The 16,195-nt window shown below is 43.9% G+C and overlaps 2 protein-coding genes across 7 annotated transcripts in view; one reads left to right on the forward strand and one right to left on the reverse strand.

Annotated features, from left to right (window-relative positions):
- LOC140721721 (uncharacterized) overlaps positions 1 to 11,977 on the forward strand; it is a 49,449-nt gene extending 37,472 nt beyond the window's left edge. For 2 of the 6 annotated variants that reach the window (XM_073036506.1, XM_073036504.1), the window contains exons 3-4: positions 6,530 to 7,862; positions 10,876 to 11,977. In XM_073036506.1, the coding sequence (XP_072892607.1) occupies positions 6,936 to 7,862; positions 10,876 to 11,133 (1,185 nt within the window). In that variant the 5' untranslated portion in view covers positions 6,530 to 6,935 and the 3' untranslated portion in view covers positions 11,134 to 11,977. Of the gene's footprint in view, positions 1 to 4,573; positions 5,828 to 5,961; positions 7,863 to 10,875 lie in introns of those variants that run through there. The other 4 variants (XM_073036508.1, XM_073036507.1, XR_012097441.1 and 1 more) reach the window with 4 other exon arrangements.
- The window catches only part of LOC140721733 (NACHT, LRR and PYD domains-containing protein 3-like), a 943,069-nt gene that overhangs the window by 212,396 nt on the left and 714,478 nt on the right, over positions 1 to 16,195 (reverse strand). The window lies entirely within an intron of this gene.

A 16,195-nucleotide genomic window follows, 5' to 3' on the forward strand; every position in this document is an offset into this window, starting at 1 on the left:
TTAATGACCCTGCAACTGGGGACTGAATAATTAGTTCATCTAACAATTCAAATCATATACACCAATCTCCTTGCCTTTCTCACTCACCCCTAGCTACTTACCCCATTTCCCTCACCACACCCTCCTCACAGTTCCTCTTCCTCATAGGGCCTTCTACTTCAGCCCTCCCTTCTTGCTCCCTCTCAATCATCCTTGCTTCGTCCCCACCTCTCCCCTCCCCCTTCCCTCTTCTCTATCCACCTGTTACACTGCTACTCAACCAGTCTCCCACTCTCTTTCACCCCTTTCCTCACACTCTGCTTCTCTATCACCACTCTCTCTACTCTATTAACAAATCGTACTCCCCTCTCGTCTCTCTTCATCTCTTCACTCTCTCATGCCTCTCTTCATTTCTCTCACACTCTCTCCCGTTCTCCCCTTCTATCCCCTCTGTTTCTCTTACTCTTCCATTCTCTCTTCCATCCCTCAATCGCTGTCCCTACCCCTATCACCCACCATCTCACTCGCCATCTCAGTCACCCTCTACCTTCCCATCTCCTCCTCTCTCACGCACCTTCTCACCTCACTCAATCTCATCTCTCTCACTCACTCACCTCCACCACTCTGCAACCTCCTCCATTTCCAGCTCTCTCCCTCTCTATCTATCTCTCTCCCTACATCCCACACTCCCCCTCTCTCAAACACTCTCCCTGCTGGCTCCCGTATCCCACATTGTCTTCCCCTCTTTTCTCTCCCTCTAAATCTACCACTCACCCCTCGCGTTCTCCCTCTTCGCTCCCTGTCAGTCCCACTCCTCCCCCTCTCTCCCGTCACACCCCGCACTCTCCACCCCATCCCATACAGTGGTATGCAAACGGCTGGGCACCACTGGTCAAACTTCCTGTTACTGTGAATAGTTAAGTGAGTAGAAGGTGAACTGGTCTCCAAAAGTCATAAAATTAAAGACAAAACATTCTTTTCAACATTTTAAGCAAGATTAGTGTATTATTAAAAACACAAAATGCTGGCAGAACACAGATGCCAGACAGCATCTATGGGAGGAGGTAGTGACAATGTTTCGGGCTGAAACCCTTCATCAGGAGTTTAGTGTATTATTTCTGTTTTGTACAATTTTAGAGTGGGGAAAAAAAGGAAAGGAGCACCAAGGAAAAGTCTGGGCACCCCAAGAGATTTGAGCTCTCAGTTAAATTTTACCAAGGTCTCAGACCTGAATTAGCTTGTTAGGACAATGGCTTGTTCACAGTCATCGTTAGGACAGGCCAGGTTATGCAAATCGCAAAGCTTTATAAATACCCTGACTCCACAAACCTTGTCCCAACAATCAGCAGCCATGGGCTACTCTAAGCGGCTGCCTAGCACTCTGAAAGTTAAAGTAATGGATGCCCACAAAGCAGGAGAAGGCTATAAGAAGATAGCAAAGCGTTTTCAGGTAGCCGGTTCCTCAGTTCGTAATGTAATTAAGAAATGGCAGTTAACTGGAACGGTGGAGGTCAAGTTGATGTCTGGAAGGCCAAGAAAACTTTCCAAGAGAACTGATCGTAGGATTGCTAGAAAGGCAAACCAAAACCCCCATTTGACTGTAAAAAGACCTTCAGGAAGATTTAGCAGCCTCTGGAGTGGTGGTGCACTGTTCTACTGTGCAGCAACACCTGCACAAACATGACCTTCATGTAAGAGTCATCAGAAGAAAACCTTTCCTGCGTCCTCACCACAAAATTCAGCATCAGAGGTTTTTCTGACATTGAGGGAGAGGTTGTTTTCTTTACACCAGACAGATGTTGTTCAGACCTCAGATAGAGTCAGCGACCAAATGCTTGAGCATGGTGCGATGAATGTGTTGAGCTGTGGAAATCACGATGCAAGAAGCATCATAGGAAAGCCAGATGAGCCCAGGGCATGGAATTGTGATATCGTAGGCATTACTGGGAATTGGTTGCACCCAACAGTCTGAGGGATGTAGGGGAACAAATTTGTAGAGAGTTCACAGACTACACCAAGAACCAATAGTTGATATAGTAAGTGATTTTAACTTTCCATATATTGACTGGGACTCCCATACTGTAAAAGGACTAGATGGGGTCGAGTTTGTCAAATGCTCCTTAATCAGTACGTAAAACATCCGGCGTAGAAGTGTGCAATAAGCTGTAGGGAAACGATCCAGGGCTTGTGACAGAAATTAGTGTATCACAACACTTTGTGTCTAGTGATCATAATGCCATGAGATTCCAAGAAAATATGGAAAAACAGAGGCCTGGACCTCTCTTGAGATTTTGAATTGGAGAAAGATCAATTTTATGGTATTTGCAAGGATTTGACAGGTGTGGACTGGGACAGGCTGTTTTCTGGCAAAGGAGTACTTGGTGAGTGGGAGTTCTTCAGAAGTGAAATTTTGAGGGTGTAGAGTTTGTATGTGCCTACCAAAATAAAAGGTGAAAGGTAACTGGTGCAGGGAACCTTTGTTTTCAAGAGATATCGAGGCCCTGGATATTTTGTTCCTCTAAATTCTTCAGGCTGTTGGGTGCTACCAAGACACATTAATGACTACAATATTATATTTCCACACCCTGAGCTCATCTGACTTTCTTTAGTTGTCCTCTCCTGGTTTCTAAAAGCTTATTTGTCCTCTCTTTGGCTTTTTTGTTGGTTTTGGGTTCTCATTTCAGCCACGGTTGAGTCCTCCTGCCTTTCCAATGCTTCCACTTCGTTGGGATGTAGTGATCACTCAGGTCCCGAGTTGCTCCCAGAAACTCCATCCATTGCTGCTCCATCGTCACTCCTACCAGATTCCCCTTCCAGTCAGGTTTGGCCAGCTTCTCTGTCACAGAAACGTGGAGAAGGTCAGAACAGAAACATGCCCACTCTGGACAAACAGAATGGTGACCTATACGGGACTCAAAATAGATGGGGGAGGTTTTAAATAGTTGTTTTGCATCCGTATTTGCTCAGGAGATGGACACAGAGTCGATAGAAGTGAGACAAATCAGCATCAACTTCATGGACCCTGTACAGATTACAGAGGTGGAGGTGTTTGCTGTCTTAAGGCAAATTATCATGGATCAATCCCCAGGGCCTGACAAGTTGTTCCCCAGGACCCTGCGGAAGACAAGTGCAGAAATTGTGGGGGCCCAAGCACAGATATTTAAATCATCCTTAGTGACAGGTGAGATACTGGAGGATTGGAGGACAGCCAAGGTTGTTCTGCTGTTCAAGAAAGGCTCTAAGGATAAATGAGAAAACTTTATGTTAGTGAGCTTGACATCAGTAGTGGGAAAGTTATTAGAACATATGTGCAGGAACCGGATATGTAAATATTTGGATAGATGTGGACAGATTAAGGATAGACAGCATGGTTTTGTGCATGGTAGGTCATGTCTAGCCAATCTTATAGAGTCTCTGGAGAAAGCTATCAGGAAAGTGGATGAAGGCAAGGCAGCTGATGTTTTCTACATGGGCCCACACTTGACAAAGTCACATATGGGAGGTTGGTTCAGTCACTCAGCATTCAAGATGAGACAGTCAATTGGATGAGGCAATGGTTTTGGGAAAGGTACGCTGCAACCGGAGTTTCTCCGGTTAGCGGACGATTTCCCTCCGTGCCTCTCTGGCGTCGTGGGGGTACGCTGCAACCGGAGTTTCTCCGGTTAGCGGACGATTTCCCTCCAAGCCTCTCTGGCGTCGTGGGCAACCGCGTACGAGGCAAGTTACAGCAGAGGTTCCAAAGAAATCAGCAGCCCGTAACCCGGCATGGATGGAAAGTGTGCAGGGGAGCCGGCTGGATTCAAATTCAAGTTCATCCTGAAGTCCGGCACTGTTACCACCAGCCAGATCCGGAGATTTTTTTCCAATATTTTTATTGATTGTGTGTATATATATAAACTATCAAAAATGATAAAATGGTACCAAATACCGTATATTAGAAACACACTTATAATCATGAATACCCTATATTCATGTAAATTGACTTAAATCATAATATTGAAATCTTCTAATTTTATCATTATACAAATAAAATCTAATCCGCTACCAACAAAAAGCTGCTTGGTAAAAAAAAGAAAAAAAAAGAAAAACGTCCTTATCATTATAAAGAAATAGATGATAATATGAGCCAACAGCCGTACGTAACAACAAATCAAATGCTTTGAAAATAATTCAAAAATGGTCCCCATTATGTTTGAAAGTCTTTGATTCAGAAATTGAACACCAAATCTTTTCGAAATTTAAGCATGACGTAACATCACGTAGCCACTGATCAGGTATGTCCAAAATCATATCTTGCCCTCCAACAATACCAAATAAGGCAGTCAAAGGATTAGGCTTAAAATTAACTTTTAAAAGTGCAGAAAAGCTTTGAAATACTTCCTTTCAGTACTTTTGAAGACTCGGCCATATCCGAAACATAAGAATCAATGAAGCTAATCCATAGTTGCATCTGTCACAATAGGGAGACATATCCAAATAAAAACGAGAGAGCTTATCCTTAGTCATATGGGCCCTACGGACTACTTTAAATTGTAGGAAGGGATGGCAGGCATATAATGATGAAGTATTAACCAATTTATAAATTTCATTCCAGGTTCCTCAGAGATTGAAGTCTGCAAATCTTGTTCCCAGAGATTTTTAATTTTGTCTAAAGGAACATTTCTCATTCTCAACAGCATGCCATAAATATTGGATATTGAACCATTCTGAAAAGGTTTCAGATTAAAAATTACATCTAATAAATTCTTATCTGGACTTTTTGGAAATGTATGCAATTGAGACTGCAGAAATTCCCTAATTTGCAGTTAAAAAAAAAAGTTTTTTGGTAAGCTATATTTAGCTGACAATTGCTCAAGCGAAAAGATTTCCTCCAACTAACAAATCCTGGAAGCATTTAATACCCAGTCTATCCCATTCTTTAAAAACTACATCGATCAAAAAGGTTTAAAAAATAGCTAGAAAAAATAGGACTTGATAGAGAATGTCTCATTAAAACAAAATATTTTCTAAATTGTATCCAAATCCTCAAAGTATGTTTAACTACCAAACTGTCAGTTAGTTTACTTAAAGATAAAGGAAGTGAAGATCCAAGAAGAGAAATAATAGAGAATTTATGAACAGAATTAGCTATAGAAACCCAAGCAGGACAGTCCTCATGATTAATATAGTATGACCAAAATGTGAGGTTTCCATATATTGCCTGCCCAGTAATAAAACATAAAATTTGGTAAAGCTAAACCTCCATTCTTTCTTGCTTTTTGAAAATGAAATTTATTTAGTCGAGAAAGTTTATGTTTCCATATATAGGAAGATAGGGTAGAGTCAAGAGAATCAAAAAAGGATTGAGGAATAAAGACGGGTAAGGCCTGAAAAAGGTATATAAATTTAGGTAAGATTCATTTTAATAGAATTGATTTGGCCAATCAACGATAATGAAAGAGGCAATCATTTTGAAAGTGTCCGTTTAATGTAACCCGATAGAGTGAAAAAACTTCCTTTAAATAGTAGCTTATAAATCTTAGTAATTATTACACCAAAATAGGTTAATTGATTTCTTACAGTTTTAAAAGGAAGGTTAGTATGAATGGGTACCAAATTATTCAAAGGAAGAAGTTCAGTCTTATGTAAATTTAGATTATATCCTAAAAATTGGCTGAAACAAGAAAGTAAAGAAAGCACAGAGGTTTCGACCTTAGAAATATAAAGTAGTAGGTCATCGGCATAGAACAAAACTTTGTGAATAATACCTCTCCTTAATATCCCAGCGATACAGTGAGATTCTCTAAAGGCAATAGCTAAGTGTTCTAAGGCCAGATCAAAGATCAAAGGACTCAAAGGACAACCTCAAAGGACCAGACTGGATTTATTAAAGATCAATATTCTCATTTCACTATCTGTTGTTTATTAAATGTCATTTATTCTCCTTCTAAAGAGACATTGGAATGTGTGACATCCTTAGGTGCTGAGAAGGCCTTTGATTGGGTTGAATGGAATTATCTATTTAAAACATCAGAAAATTTAATTTTGGGCCTGATTTTATTCAATGGTTTAAATTCCTTTATTTATATCCTTCTGCTCGGGTTTTAACTAATCTCAGAATTACAAACCATTTATCTCCAATGTGGAACTAAACAAGGTTAGGAGATATTTACATGGCATTAAGTCTATGGCACTTTAAATTAATAGTACATAAAAGAAAATCCCAGCTGTATGTCAACAAAAAAGCTACTTGCGTGAGAGTGTTTCAGTTACTGTGGGGCTAGGCACCCATGCCGCTCAGGGGGAACGGGGAATATTACCAATGGAGAGAGTCAAACTGAGCCAAGTAACAGACTGGAGATGGCAGAAATGCCCCATACTTATAGCGCATCAGAGAGTTTGATGGTCATTCCAGATACCAACACTTTGCCCAGTTAGAAGGTGATTTCTCTCTCCAACTTGGGTTGAACCACACTGTAACAGTGTGATATCAGATCACACGTTGGCAACTCAAGTGAGCTCATCTGAAATGTTGTCCTTCACCCACTGATGAATTTTTAAATCTTTTCAGGTTAAAAATGACAAGGAATTTGTCAATGGAAATTCAAACACAGCACACCAGTTTTGCTGTCTCGCTCTAGATATTTAAGAAGTGGAGCGAGGGATTCACTCGATCATCCTTCCTGCTCAGACTGTGGAGAGGGATTCACTTGGTCATCTGACCAACTGGCACGCCCATCATTTTACACAAGGGAGAGGCCATTCACCTGCTCAGACAGTGGGAGTGCATTCACTCGGTCATCTCATCTGAAGGTATATCAGCAAGTTCACACTGGGCAAGGCCATTCACCTGTTCTGTGAGTGAGAAGGGGTTCAGTCGGTCTTCCCACCTGTGGACACACCAGTCAGATCACACTGGGCAAAGGTTGCTCATCTGCTGAATTTGTGGGAAAGTATTCACTCGGTCATCTGATCTAATGGCTCACCTGCGAGTTCACACTGGGGAGAAGCCGTTCACCTGCTCGGACTGTGGGAAGAGATTCACTCGGTCATCCCATCTGAAGGTACATCAGTTAGTTCACACTGGGGAGAGGCCATTCACCTGCTCAGACTGTGGGAAAGGATTCACTCGGTCATCTGATCTAATGGCTCACCAGCGAGTTCACACTGGAGAGAGGCCATTCACCTGCTCAGACTGTGGGAAGGGATTCACTCGGTCATCCCATCTGAAGGTACATCAGTTAGTTCACACTGGGGAGAGGCCATTCACCTGCTCAGACTGTGGGAAAGGATTCACTCGGTCATCCCAACTGAAGGTACATCAGTTAGTTCACACTGGGGAGAAGCCATTCACCTGCTCAGTCTGTGGGAAGGGATTCACTGATCCATCCAAACTACAGAGACATCAGCGAGTTCACACTGGGGAGAAGCCGTTCACCTGCTCAGACTGTGGGAAGGGATTCACTCGGTCATGTAAACTGAAGTTACATCAGCGAGTTCACGCTGGGGAGAGGCCATTCAGCTGCTCAGTCTGTGGGAAGGGATTCACTCAGTCATCTGACCTACTGGTACATCAGCGAGTTCACACTGGAGAGAGGCCATTCACCTGCTACGAATGTGGGAAGGGATTCACTCGGTCATTTGAACTGAAGGTACATCAGAGAGTTCACACTGGAGAGAGGCCATTCACCTGCTCAGACTGTGGGAAGAGATTCACTCTGTCATCTACACTACTGGTACACCAGCGAGTTCACACTGGGGAGAAGCCATTCACCTGCTCAGAATGTGGGAAGGGATTCACTCGGTCGTTTGAACTGAAGGTACATCAGAGAGTTCACACTGGAGAGAGGCCATTCACCTGCTCAGACTGTGGGAAGGGATTCACTCGGTCATCCCATCTGAAGGTACATCAGTTAGTTCACACTGGGCAGAAGCCATTCACCTGCTCAGACTGTGGGAAGGGATTCACTCGGTCATGTAAACTGAAGTTACATCAGCGAGTTCACGCTGGGGAGAGGCCATTCAGCTGCTCAGAATGTGGGAAGGGATTCACTCCGTCATTTGAACTGAAGGTACATCAGAGAGTTCACACTGGAGAGAGGCCATTCACCTGCTCAGAATGTGGGAAGGGATTCACTCGGTCATTTGAACTGAAGGTACATCAGAGAGTTCACACTGGAGAGAGGCCATTCACCTGCTCAGAATGTGGGAAGGGATTCACTCGGTCATCTGACCTACTGGTACATCAGCGAGTTCACACTGGGGAGAGGCCATTCACCTGCTCAGAATGTGGGAAGGGATTCACTCGGCCATTTGAACTGAAGGTACATCAGAGAGTTCACACTGGAGAGAGGCCATTCACCTGCTCAGAATGTGGGAAGGGATTCACTCGGTCATCTGACCTACTGGTACATCAGCGAGTTCACACTGGGGAGAGGCCATTCACCTGCTCAGAATGTGGGAAAGGATTCACTCTGTCATCTACCCTACTGGTACATCAGCGAGTTCACACAAGGGAGTGGCCATTCACCTGCTCAGAATGTGGGAAGGGATTCATTCGGTCATCTGACCTACTGGGACACCAGTCAGTTCACACTGGGTAGAGGCTGATCACCTACTTAGACTCTGGGAGGAGATTCTCTCAGTCATCTCAACTTTATGTGCATCATTGAGTTCACACTGGGGAGGGGCCGTTCACCTGCTGTGAATGTGGGGAAGGATTCACTCAGTAATCTAACCTTGTGACACAGTACTGGATTCACACTGGGGAGAAACTTTAAATAAGCTGCATGCTGGATATTTGTCCATCACCATTGCTGAATGCAATTTCAAGAGTGACTCATAAATTATTGCTGCTGATCACCACACCCAGTTCTGCACCCTGGTCACTGGGCATGGGAGGAGTTTCTTCTGCTGCACATTCACATTTAATGGGACTGGAGTTTAATATTCTGGATCTGAGAGAAGTAAGTCAGTTCTATTTTAAACTCTGTCTCCAGTACTTGGTGAATTTATAACACACCTAGCGTACAGTAGAGAGTCAACTCAGGCCGGCTGGACCCTGCCAGTGGTTCTGTTCCAGGACAGTCGTTTTCATTTTTTCAATTTTATTATTGATTTCCAGTAAAAAAATACAAATCAGTGGAGAGGTTTAGCAAACAGATAATACAAAAGACATAAACAGCAATAAAGAAAAGTATATATTGTCAAAGTCAGATAGGTTTAATGTTATGCTGTTATATATACAGTGTAATCAAAAAAACACAACTCTTAACAAATCGTTAAAAAAATTGGAAAATGTTATTTATATGCAGGAAAAAAACAGTAAACTAAATAAGAAAAGAGATTGGGCAGTCCAATTGAGGATAGAATTAGAAGAAAAACAAACAGTAAAGGCACCCTTCCAGTCACCTCCAAACCTTCACAGATAAGGATTTTCCCTAAAGAGAATAAAGAAAAAATAAATTAAATGATATGAAAATATTGAATAAAGGGTCACCAGACTTGCTCAAAATTAAAAGATGTATCAAACGTCCAGCTTCTAATTTTCTCCAAGCTTAGATATGACATAATGGAGGTGAGCCAATAGAAAACAGTAGAGGATTAGATTCTTTCCAATATAACAAGATAGTACTCCTAGTCAGTAAAGTTGAAAAGGCAGAATTTGCCTTTTCATGTTGAGCAGAAGCAGATACTCTCCCTATTTCCTCTGGAATAATCCCAAAAATTGCCGTAAGAGAAATTGGGTTGAACATCCACATCTATAACTTTAGATAATATTCTAAACACATCTCTTAGAGCAGCTACTTCTACGTTATATCTGTCACAAATAGTGCTTATATTAGGAAATATATGCGCCAATTTATCTTTAGACATATTGGCCCTAAGTACTATCTTAAACTGAATAGAGAGTCAACTCAGGCCTGCTGGACCCTGCCAGTGATTCTGTCCCACGACAGTCCTTTTAAATCCTCCCCTGTTGTTCACCTCTTGTTCCCCCTGTGGGACGGGTTCCAAACAGTCACCACTCTGTGGGTGAAAAGGTTCCCCTTGAATTTTCTCCAGACTGAAGAAGTTGTGCTGACTGCAGTTCTGTCTGAGATGTTCTTTGCCCCTGAAATCTCTGAGCTGAGGAAGAATGACATTTGGATTTACTCTCCTTATTCATGGCTCATTTCCACATTATGGGTCATTTTCCCTGCTTCTAAAGGGTTGTTAGAAAACACCACTGTCCTCTAAAGACTGAAAGCAGAATGCGAAAACATTGGTTGGATGTTCAAAGGAGCAGGGTCAGAAACCAGAGGTGAGTCTGCACAGGGCAGAGTTTGGGGCTCTGGACGATGGTCGAGGTAAGAACGTATGATGAGGAGAAGGAAATCAGCAGCGGGGTGTGGCAATGAACGACAGAGTAGCAACATTTGGAAGCTGATTTACAGAGAAAATCATTTGTTTGTCTGACTAATGACACAAACAATACCTGTGGTGAGGTGCTCCACTGGTCAGGGAACGTGTGTGTTCAGAATTGTTATATCTATCGAGGGATTTGCTTGTTTATCCTGTAATATTATATCCGGATGGTTATTATGGATTGTCCTATCTGTAATAATGTATCAATTATCATATAAATTGTGAGATTTTGACTAAGTGGATCAGGCTGGAATTTATTGTACCTTAATTAGGTTAACATGGTCATTCATCCGTTTGTATTTTAAAGCAAGATTTTGGTGAATGATATTTGCCACTTGATTGCAGCTGCATAATTAATCAGATTGAGTTCAACTGTCGCAGGATCCTGGAATGTGTTGGATTGTGTCTGGTATCTCTTAGCATTTTCTGCATTGATTGCCTTGTTTGTATTGTATGTATTTGTGATTTTCTTCCCCTTTTGCTAACCACCTTGTCCTGTATTTCTGCAAGGAACCCCTCTGTTTCTGGGAAGAGGTCTCCAACTCTCAGTCCAGGTGCTCGGTGCTTCCTTGTCAACATCTATTCTGCTCAGATCATTGGGATGTCTCCCATGGAAGGTCATTCTCATTCCACTGGTTAATGTTTTCTTCCACAGTGATGATTTGTTTTTCTGAGGTAGCATCTCATTTAAGTTTTCTGGTCTGTATTTCTTTTCACAATTGCATGTACACATATGGAGTGCTGAATCGTGTTCAAATTCAACTGTAATCCAAAATGGCGGCGCGACGGAGCTTGCAGCGGCCATTCCGGAGCTGATTATCTGTTATTTGTGAAGCGGGGTGCCGTGCGCAATCAGAATCGGATGAAAAACGGACGTGGGAGCACGGAGGAACATCTGGAAATCTCCAGGAAGACCTTCTTCGTTACTGCTGCTGCTGTGAGATCCGGGACTCAGCTGGGAAGAACAGGCCCCCATTCCTCTGGGTCGCGTTGGCGGGGCCGTCTTAATACGCTCGGCAGAGGATGGTGCTCGGAGAAGCTGTGCCGGAGGGGATGGTCGGAGGCGCGGAGGTTCGCCGGACATGGAGTCCGCTGCGGTCAGGTCGCTTTCACTGTGTGTTGTGTCTGCGAGGCTGAGTCGGGCGGCGCCGTGGAAGTCCATAGCGGGAGTATTCCCTTCTGCTGCCTGCGTGGGATGACGAGTCTATCGGGACCCTGAGGACTTGTGGAAACTGTGTGGTGGTTTCTTTTGAACTTATAGTCTTTTAACATCTTTGGACTATTTTTACTGTGCCCATGGTCTGTTTTTTTTTTAATGAATTATGCTATTGTTTGCACTGCTGTAACTACGTGGTTTCGTGCAGGTTTTGTAGCTTTAGTTTTTGGTCTTGTTTTGTCTGGTAGGTTTGGAGCTCCTTTCTGGGTAACGTGCTAAGACAGTAGTGCAATATTAATACGCAGCATTCTCTCCGGACCCTGGATTGGGGATTGCCAAACGTTATGTGGATTTTCTGGTGTAGTCTGTTTTGTCATGTGCTTTTGTGATATCATTCTGGAGGAACGTTGTCTCATTTTTTTTAACTGCATTGCATTTGTGGTTTCTAAATGACAAATAAACTGAATCTGAATATAATAACGTGTTTTGATTTACTTTGTTTATCTGTGCGTGGCTCATCGGAGGATGCTGTCCTTTCTTTCATAAGTAGTTGTGTGTTCTGTGTGTTGTTTGTGCTGCTGTTCTTTACAACCCGGCTCGGAGAAACCTTGTCTAGTTTGTCGGTGTGCATGTGTGTTATTAAATGACAGTAAACTCGACTGGAGGTAGCTAGGCCACACCAACCTCCGAGAAAAACATAGACTGACTGTCCAAACCATGTCCAAACAAAAGAAAGGTGAGGAATCTCAGAGTCTATATCCTCACCTAGACAGCCTGTGCCCAGGCAGGAATCGGGTCTGGACAAAGTTTTCCCGTCTTTGTGACACCTTTCCTTGACGCCACTCCTTCTAACCGGCATTCACGCTCTCCCTCCCTCCGAACATTATTCACCACCATCACCCTCGCTCTGTCTCTCTGACATCCAACCGCCATCCCTGTGGATGAAATTTCCGAATATAAGGTTTACAGGGCTGTATGTTGCTTAAGCTTTGTGAGATTGTGGACTTCTGCGTTTTCCACGAAATAATATCGTGCCTGTCACTGCTGTTCCTCAGAACCATAATACAGCTGCGCAAATGACATGAGTTTAACAATAAATCATGAAAATAAACATTGTGAACTAACTCCATTGTTCTGCTAAGATTTCACACACCTCTCTGCTACTAGATATAAAGAGAAGCATTATACTTGTACCTTAGAGTTCCACGCATGTGGACTCTCCGTGATAGCATGTTAAATAAAAGATTTGCCAACTGAACTTGATTCTTTAACATCTCTGACAATTTGCCTTAGTTAAGCAGGATGCCAACAAAATGGTTTCGAACGATGGAGTAACTGTGGGTGGGAATGGCAACTTCGAGTTAGCTACCCGTTGGGTGATCCGCTTTGAGCCTCCTGGCCCATGACCGGGTAGAAAGGACGGCATCGGCAAGATCAAGTAGGAAAGACCGCAGTATTATGTGAAGTATTGTTGGAAGTAAGGACGTGAGGATCCGGATCCTAGTCCCACCCAAGATGTTTTCCGATTAGTAAACAATAAATAAGTCTGCAAGAGGCGAACGGAACGAAATGTCGTTCACGCTTGTGCTTGTGACTGATTGTCTTTCCTTTGCAGGAGCAGTTAAGTAGATTGAAGGCGGATGGGAAGCAGTGACAGTAAAGTTGATCAGGAATGCGGGGGAGAGAGTTTCCTGTAAAGATAATGATGAAAACCAGGTAAGTAGATTGAAGGAAGATGGTAAGTAATGATAGTAAAGATTGCTGACAGAAATGCGAGGTGAGTTTTCTCTGTAAAGGTAAAGAAAAAAAATGAGAAAGTTGCGCCGGCAGATTGAACGAGTAACGAAATCCCGTGGAGAGCCGCTGGTGCCGCCAATCTCCACTGCTGATGATGGCTAGTTGGAAAGTGGATATACTAGACATGTGATTTCTTTTACCAGTGACTTGTGTGGTTGGACACAAGGACGGAGGCTCTATGGGAGTCTTTTGAGATAAAGAAAATTAAATATTTTAAACAAGATACTGTTAGAGGAGACGGAGACTCTACGCGGGATTTAATAAAGTGTTTTGATTTATGCAATTGACTTTGTTATTTTGAGCCTGGTCAACGGAGGATGTTGTCTTTGTTTTTCTAAGTATCTGTGGGTTGTGAGTGCCCTGGGTCGGGGAAACGAAACGTTGTTTCGTTAAATGACAATAACCTTGACTTGACTTGAGAAAAGGCTGGAGGTAGCTCAGCGACATCAGTCTCCGAAACCAATAAATAGACCGACTCTGCAGAAGACGTCCGAACAGAAGAACCGGGAGGTGTCTCAAGGCTTATATCCTCACCTAGAGAGTCTGAGAGAGCCCGAGCCCGCCCCGGATTCAGATCTGATCGAAGTTTCAATGTTCGCAGAAGCTGTACGACAGAATCAAACACCCCGACCCGCCTTATAACGCCCAGGCAACCGAAGCCGACGAGCAGAAGGGGGATAAACTGCAAGACAAAGAACTATCCAAGGATAGATGAGCCCATTTTCAGGGTCGCTTATCCACTGGCGGAAAGGACTAAAAATCAAACTAGACACGAATATAATTTGCGTATTTAACCAGGAAACGGGAAGCGAATCAGAATAGATCCTGTTTCACAGTATCCAAAACAAAATGATTGCCCCGTCACGGTAATCCGGCCGCTGGCCCTGTCCGAGATTCAGGCTATGGGACAAATTGTAAGATTTATAACTCCTTGCCTGGAAATGGTCAGATGTTATTGAAAGTGGTGCGTGGGACCGACTTGGACTGCAGTGCAAGGACATTTTGAAGTCCGCAGAGGAATAAAGTGAGAAACAATAATGATGGAGATAACGTTCCTTATTGAAAGTGGTTACAGGGCACCGTGTAAGGTTGCCATTATGGGGAAGCCATAGTGATTTTGAAGAGGTTGTCAGGTACTGACAAAAAACAGGAGAAAATATGACTGACTGTGCTTCTCGTTTCCTTGACACATGGGAATCATCTGCTGGAATAGACTTGCAGGACAACTCTGCGCTACCGTGCAGATAGTCCAGACATTCTTAAACTGCCGAACGACGCTTATTATCTACGGCAGTGTATTCCGACATGCCGACCTCTGATTCATTTCCATCGCACCGTCCGATACACTGAAACATCTCAGCCGAGCGATCACCAGAAGCTCCTTTCTGTGAATAACAGAGCAGAATCTCTTTCTCTAACCGGACGCATCTATTATGGTCCAGAAGACACAGTGGCAGAACTGTTTATGAGTGAAGGACAGAATGAGCGGTTTAAATTGCCAAACGTAACCCCTCATGTCACCACAGCCATCAAACTCTCTGCAACTCCTGAACTACTCGGACCCGTGCTTCAGACTTTACAGGGTTAAACCTCACACAGTCTACATCACTGCCTAATACTAACGCTACTCCACAACTTCATTCCGGAAATTTAATCTTCGCCCTTTTCACCGTTAAAACAAAGTTTTACCTGCCTGCTCCCCCTACTTCGCCCGAGCGTGTCGTACACCTTTTGCTTTCGCAGTCACCTCCCTCCCTGTGGTCGATACACAAGGACCATGTGGGATTGTACATTCCGCCCCACCACAGGAAGACCAATGCTGTTCCACCCTCTATACGGAAATATAATTTGTCACCGGAGGGGTCACCTCCCTCCCTGTGGTCGATACACAAGAACCATGTGGGATTGTACATTCCGCCCCACCACAGGAAGACCAATGCTGTTCCACCCTCGATACGGAAATATAATTTGTCACCGGAGGGGTCACCTCCCTCCCTGTGGTCGATACACAAGAACCATGTGGGATTGTACATTCCTCCCCACCACGGGAAGACCATTGCTGTTCCATCCTCTATACGGAAATATAATTTGTCACCGGAGGGGTCACCTCCCTCCCTGTGGTCGGTACACAAGGACCATGTGGGATTGTACATTCCGCCCCACCACAGGAAGACCAATGCTGTTCCACCCTCTATACAGAAATATAATTTGTCACCGGAGGGGTCACCTCCCTCCCTGTGGTCGGTACACAAGAACCATGTGGGATTGTACATTCCGCCCCACCACAGGAAGACCAATGCTGTTCCACCCTCTATACGGAAATATAATTTGTCACCGGAGGGATAACCTCCCTCCCTGTGGTCGGTACACAAGCACCATGTGGGATTGTACATTCCGCCCCACCACAGGAAGACCAATGTTGTTCCACCCTCTATACGGAAATATAATTTGTCACCGGAGGGGTCACCTCCCTCCCTGTGGTCGATACACAAGAACCATGTGGGATTGTACATTCCGCCCCACCACAGGAAGACCAATGCTGTTCCACCCTCTATACGGAAATATAATTTGTCACCGGAGGGGTCACCTCCCTCCCTGTGGTCGGTACACAAGAACCATGTGGGATTGTACATTCCGCCCCACCACAGGAAGACCAATGCTGTTCCACCCTCTATACGGAAATATAATTTGTCACCGGAGGGGTCACCTCCCTCCCTGTGGTCGGTACACAAGAAACATGTGGGATTGTACATTCCGCCCCACCACAGGAAGACCAATGCTGTTCCACCCTCTATACGGAAATATAATTTGTCACCGGAGGGGTCACATCCCTCCCTGTGGTCGATACACAAGAACCATGTGGGATTGTACATTCCG

This window comes from Hemitrygon akajei, unplaced genomic scaffold (assembly GCF_048418815.1).
Source record: "Hemitrygon akajei unplaced genomic scaffold, sHemAka1.3 Scf000060, whole genome shotgun sequence".
Lineage (NCBI taxonomy): Eukaryota > Metazoa > Chordata > Chondrichthyes > Myliobatiformes > Dasyatidae > Hemitrygon > Hemitrygon akajei.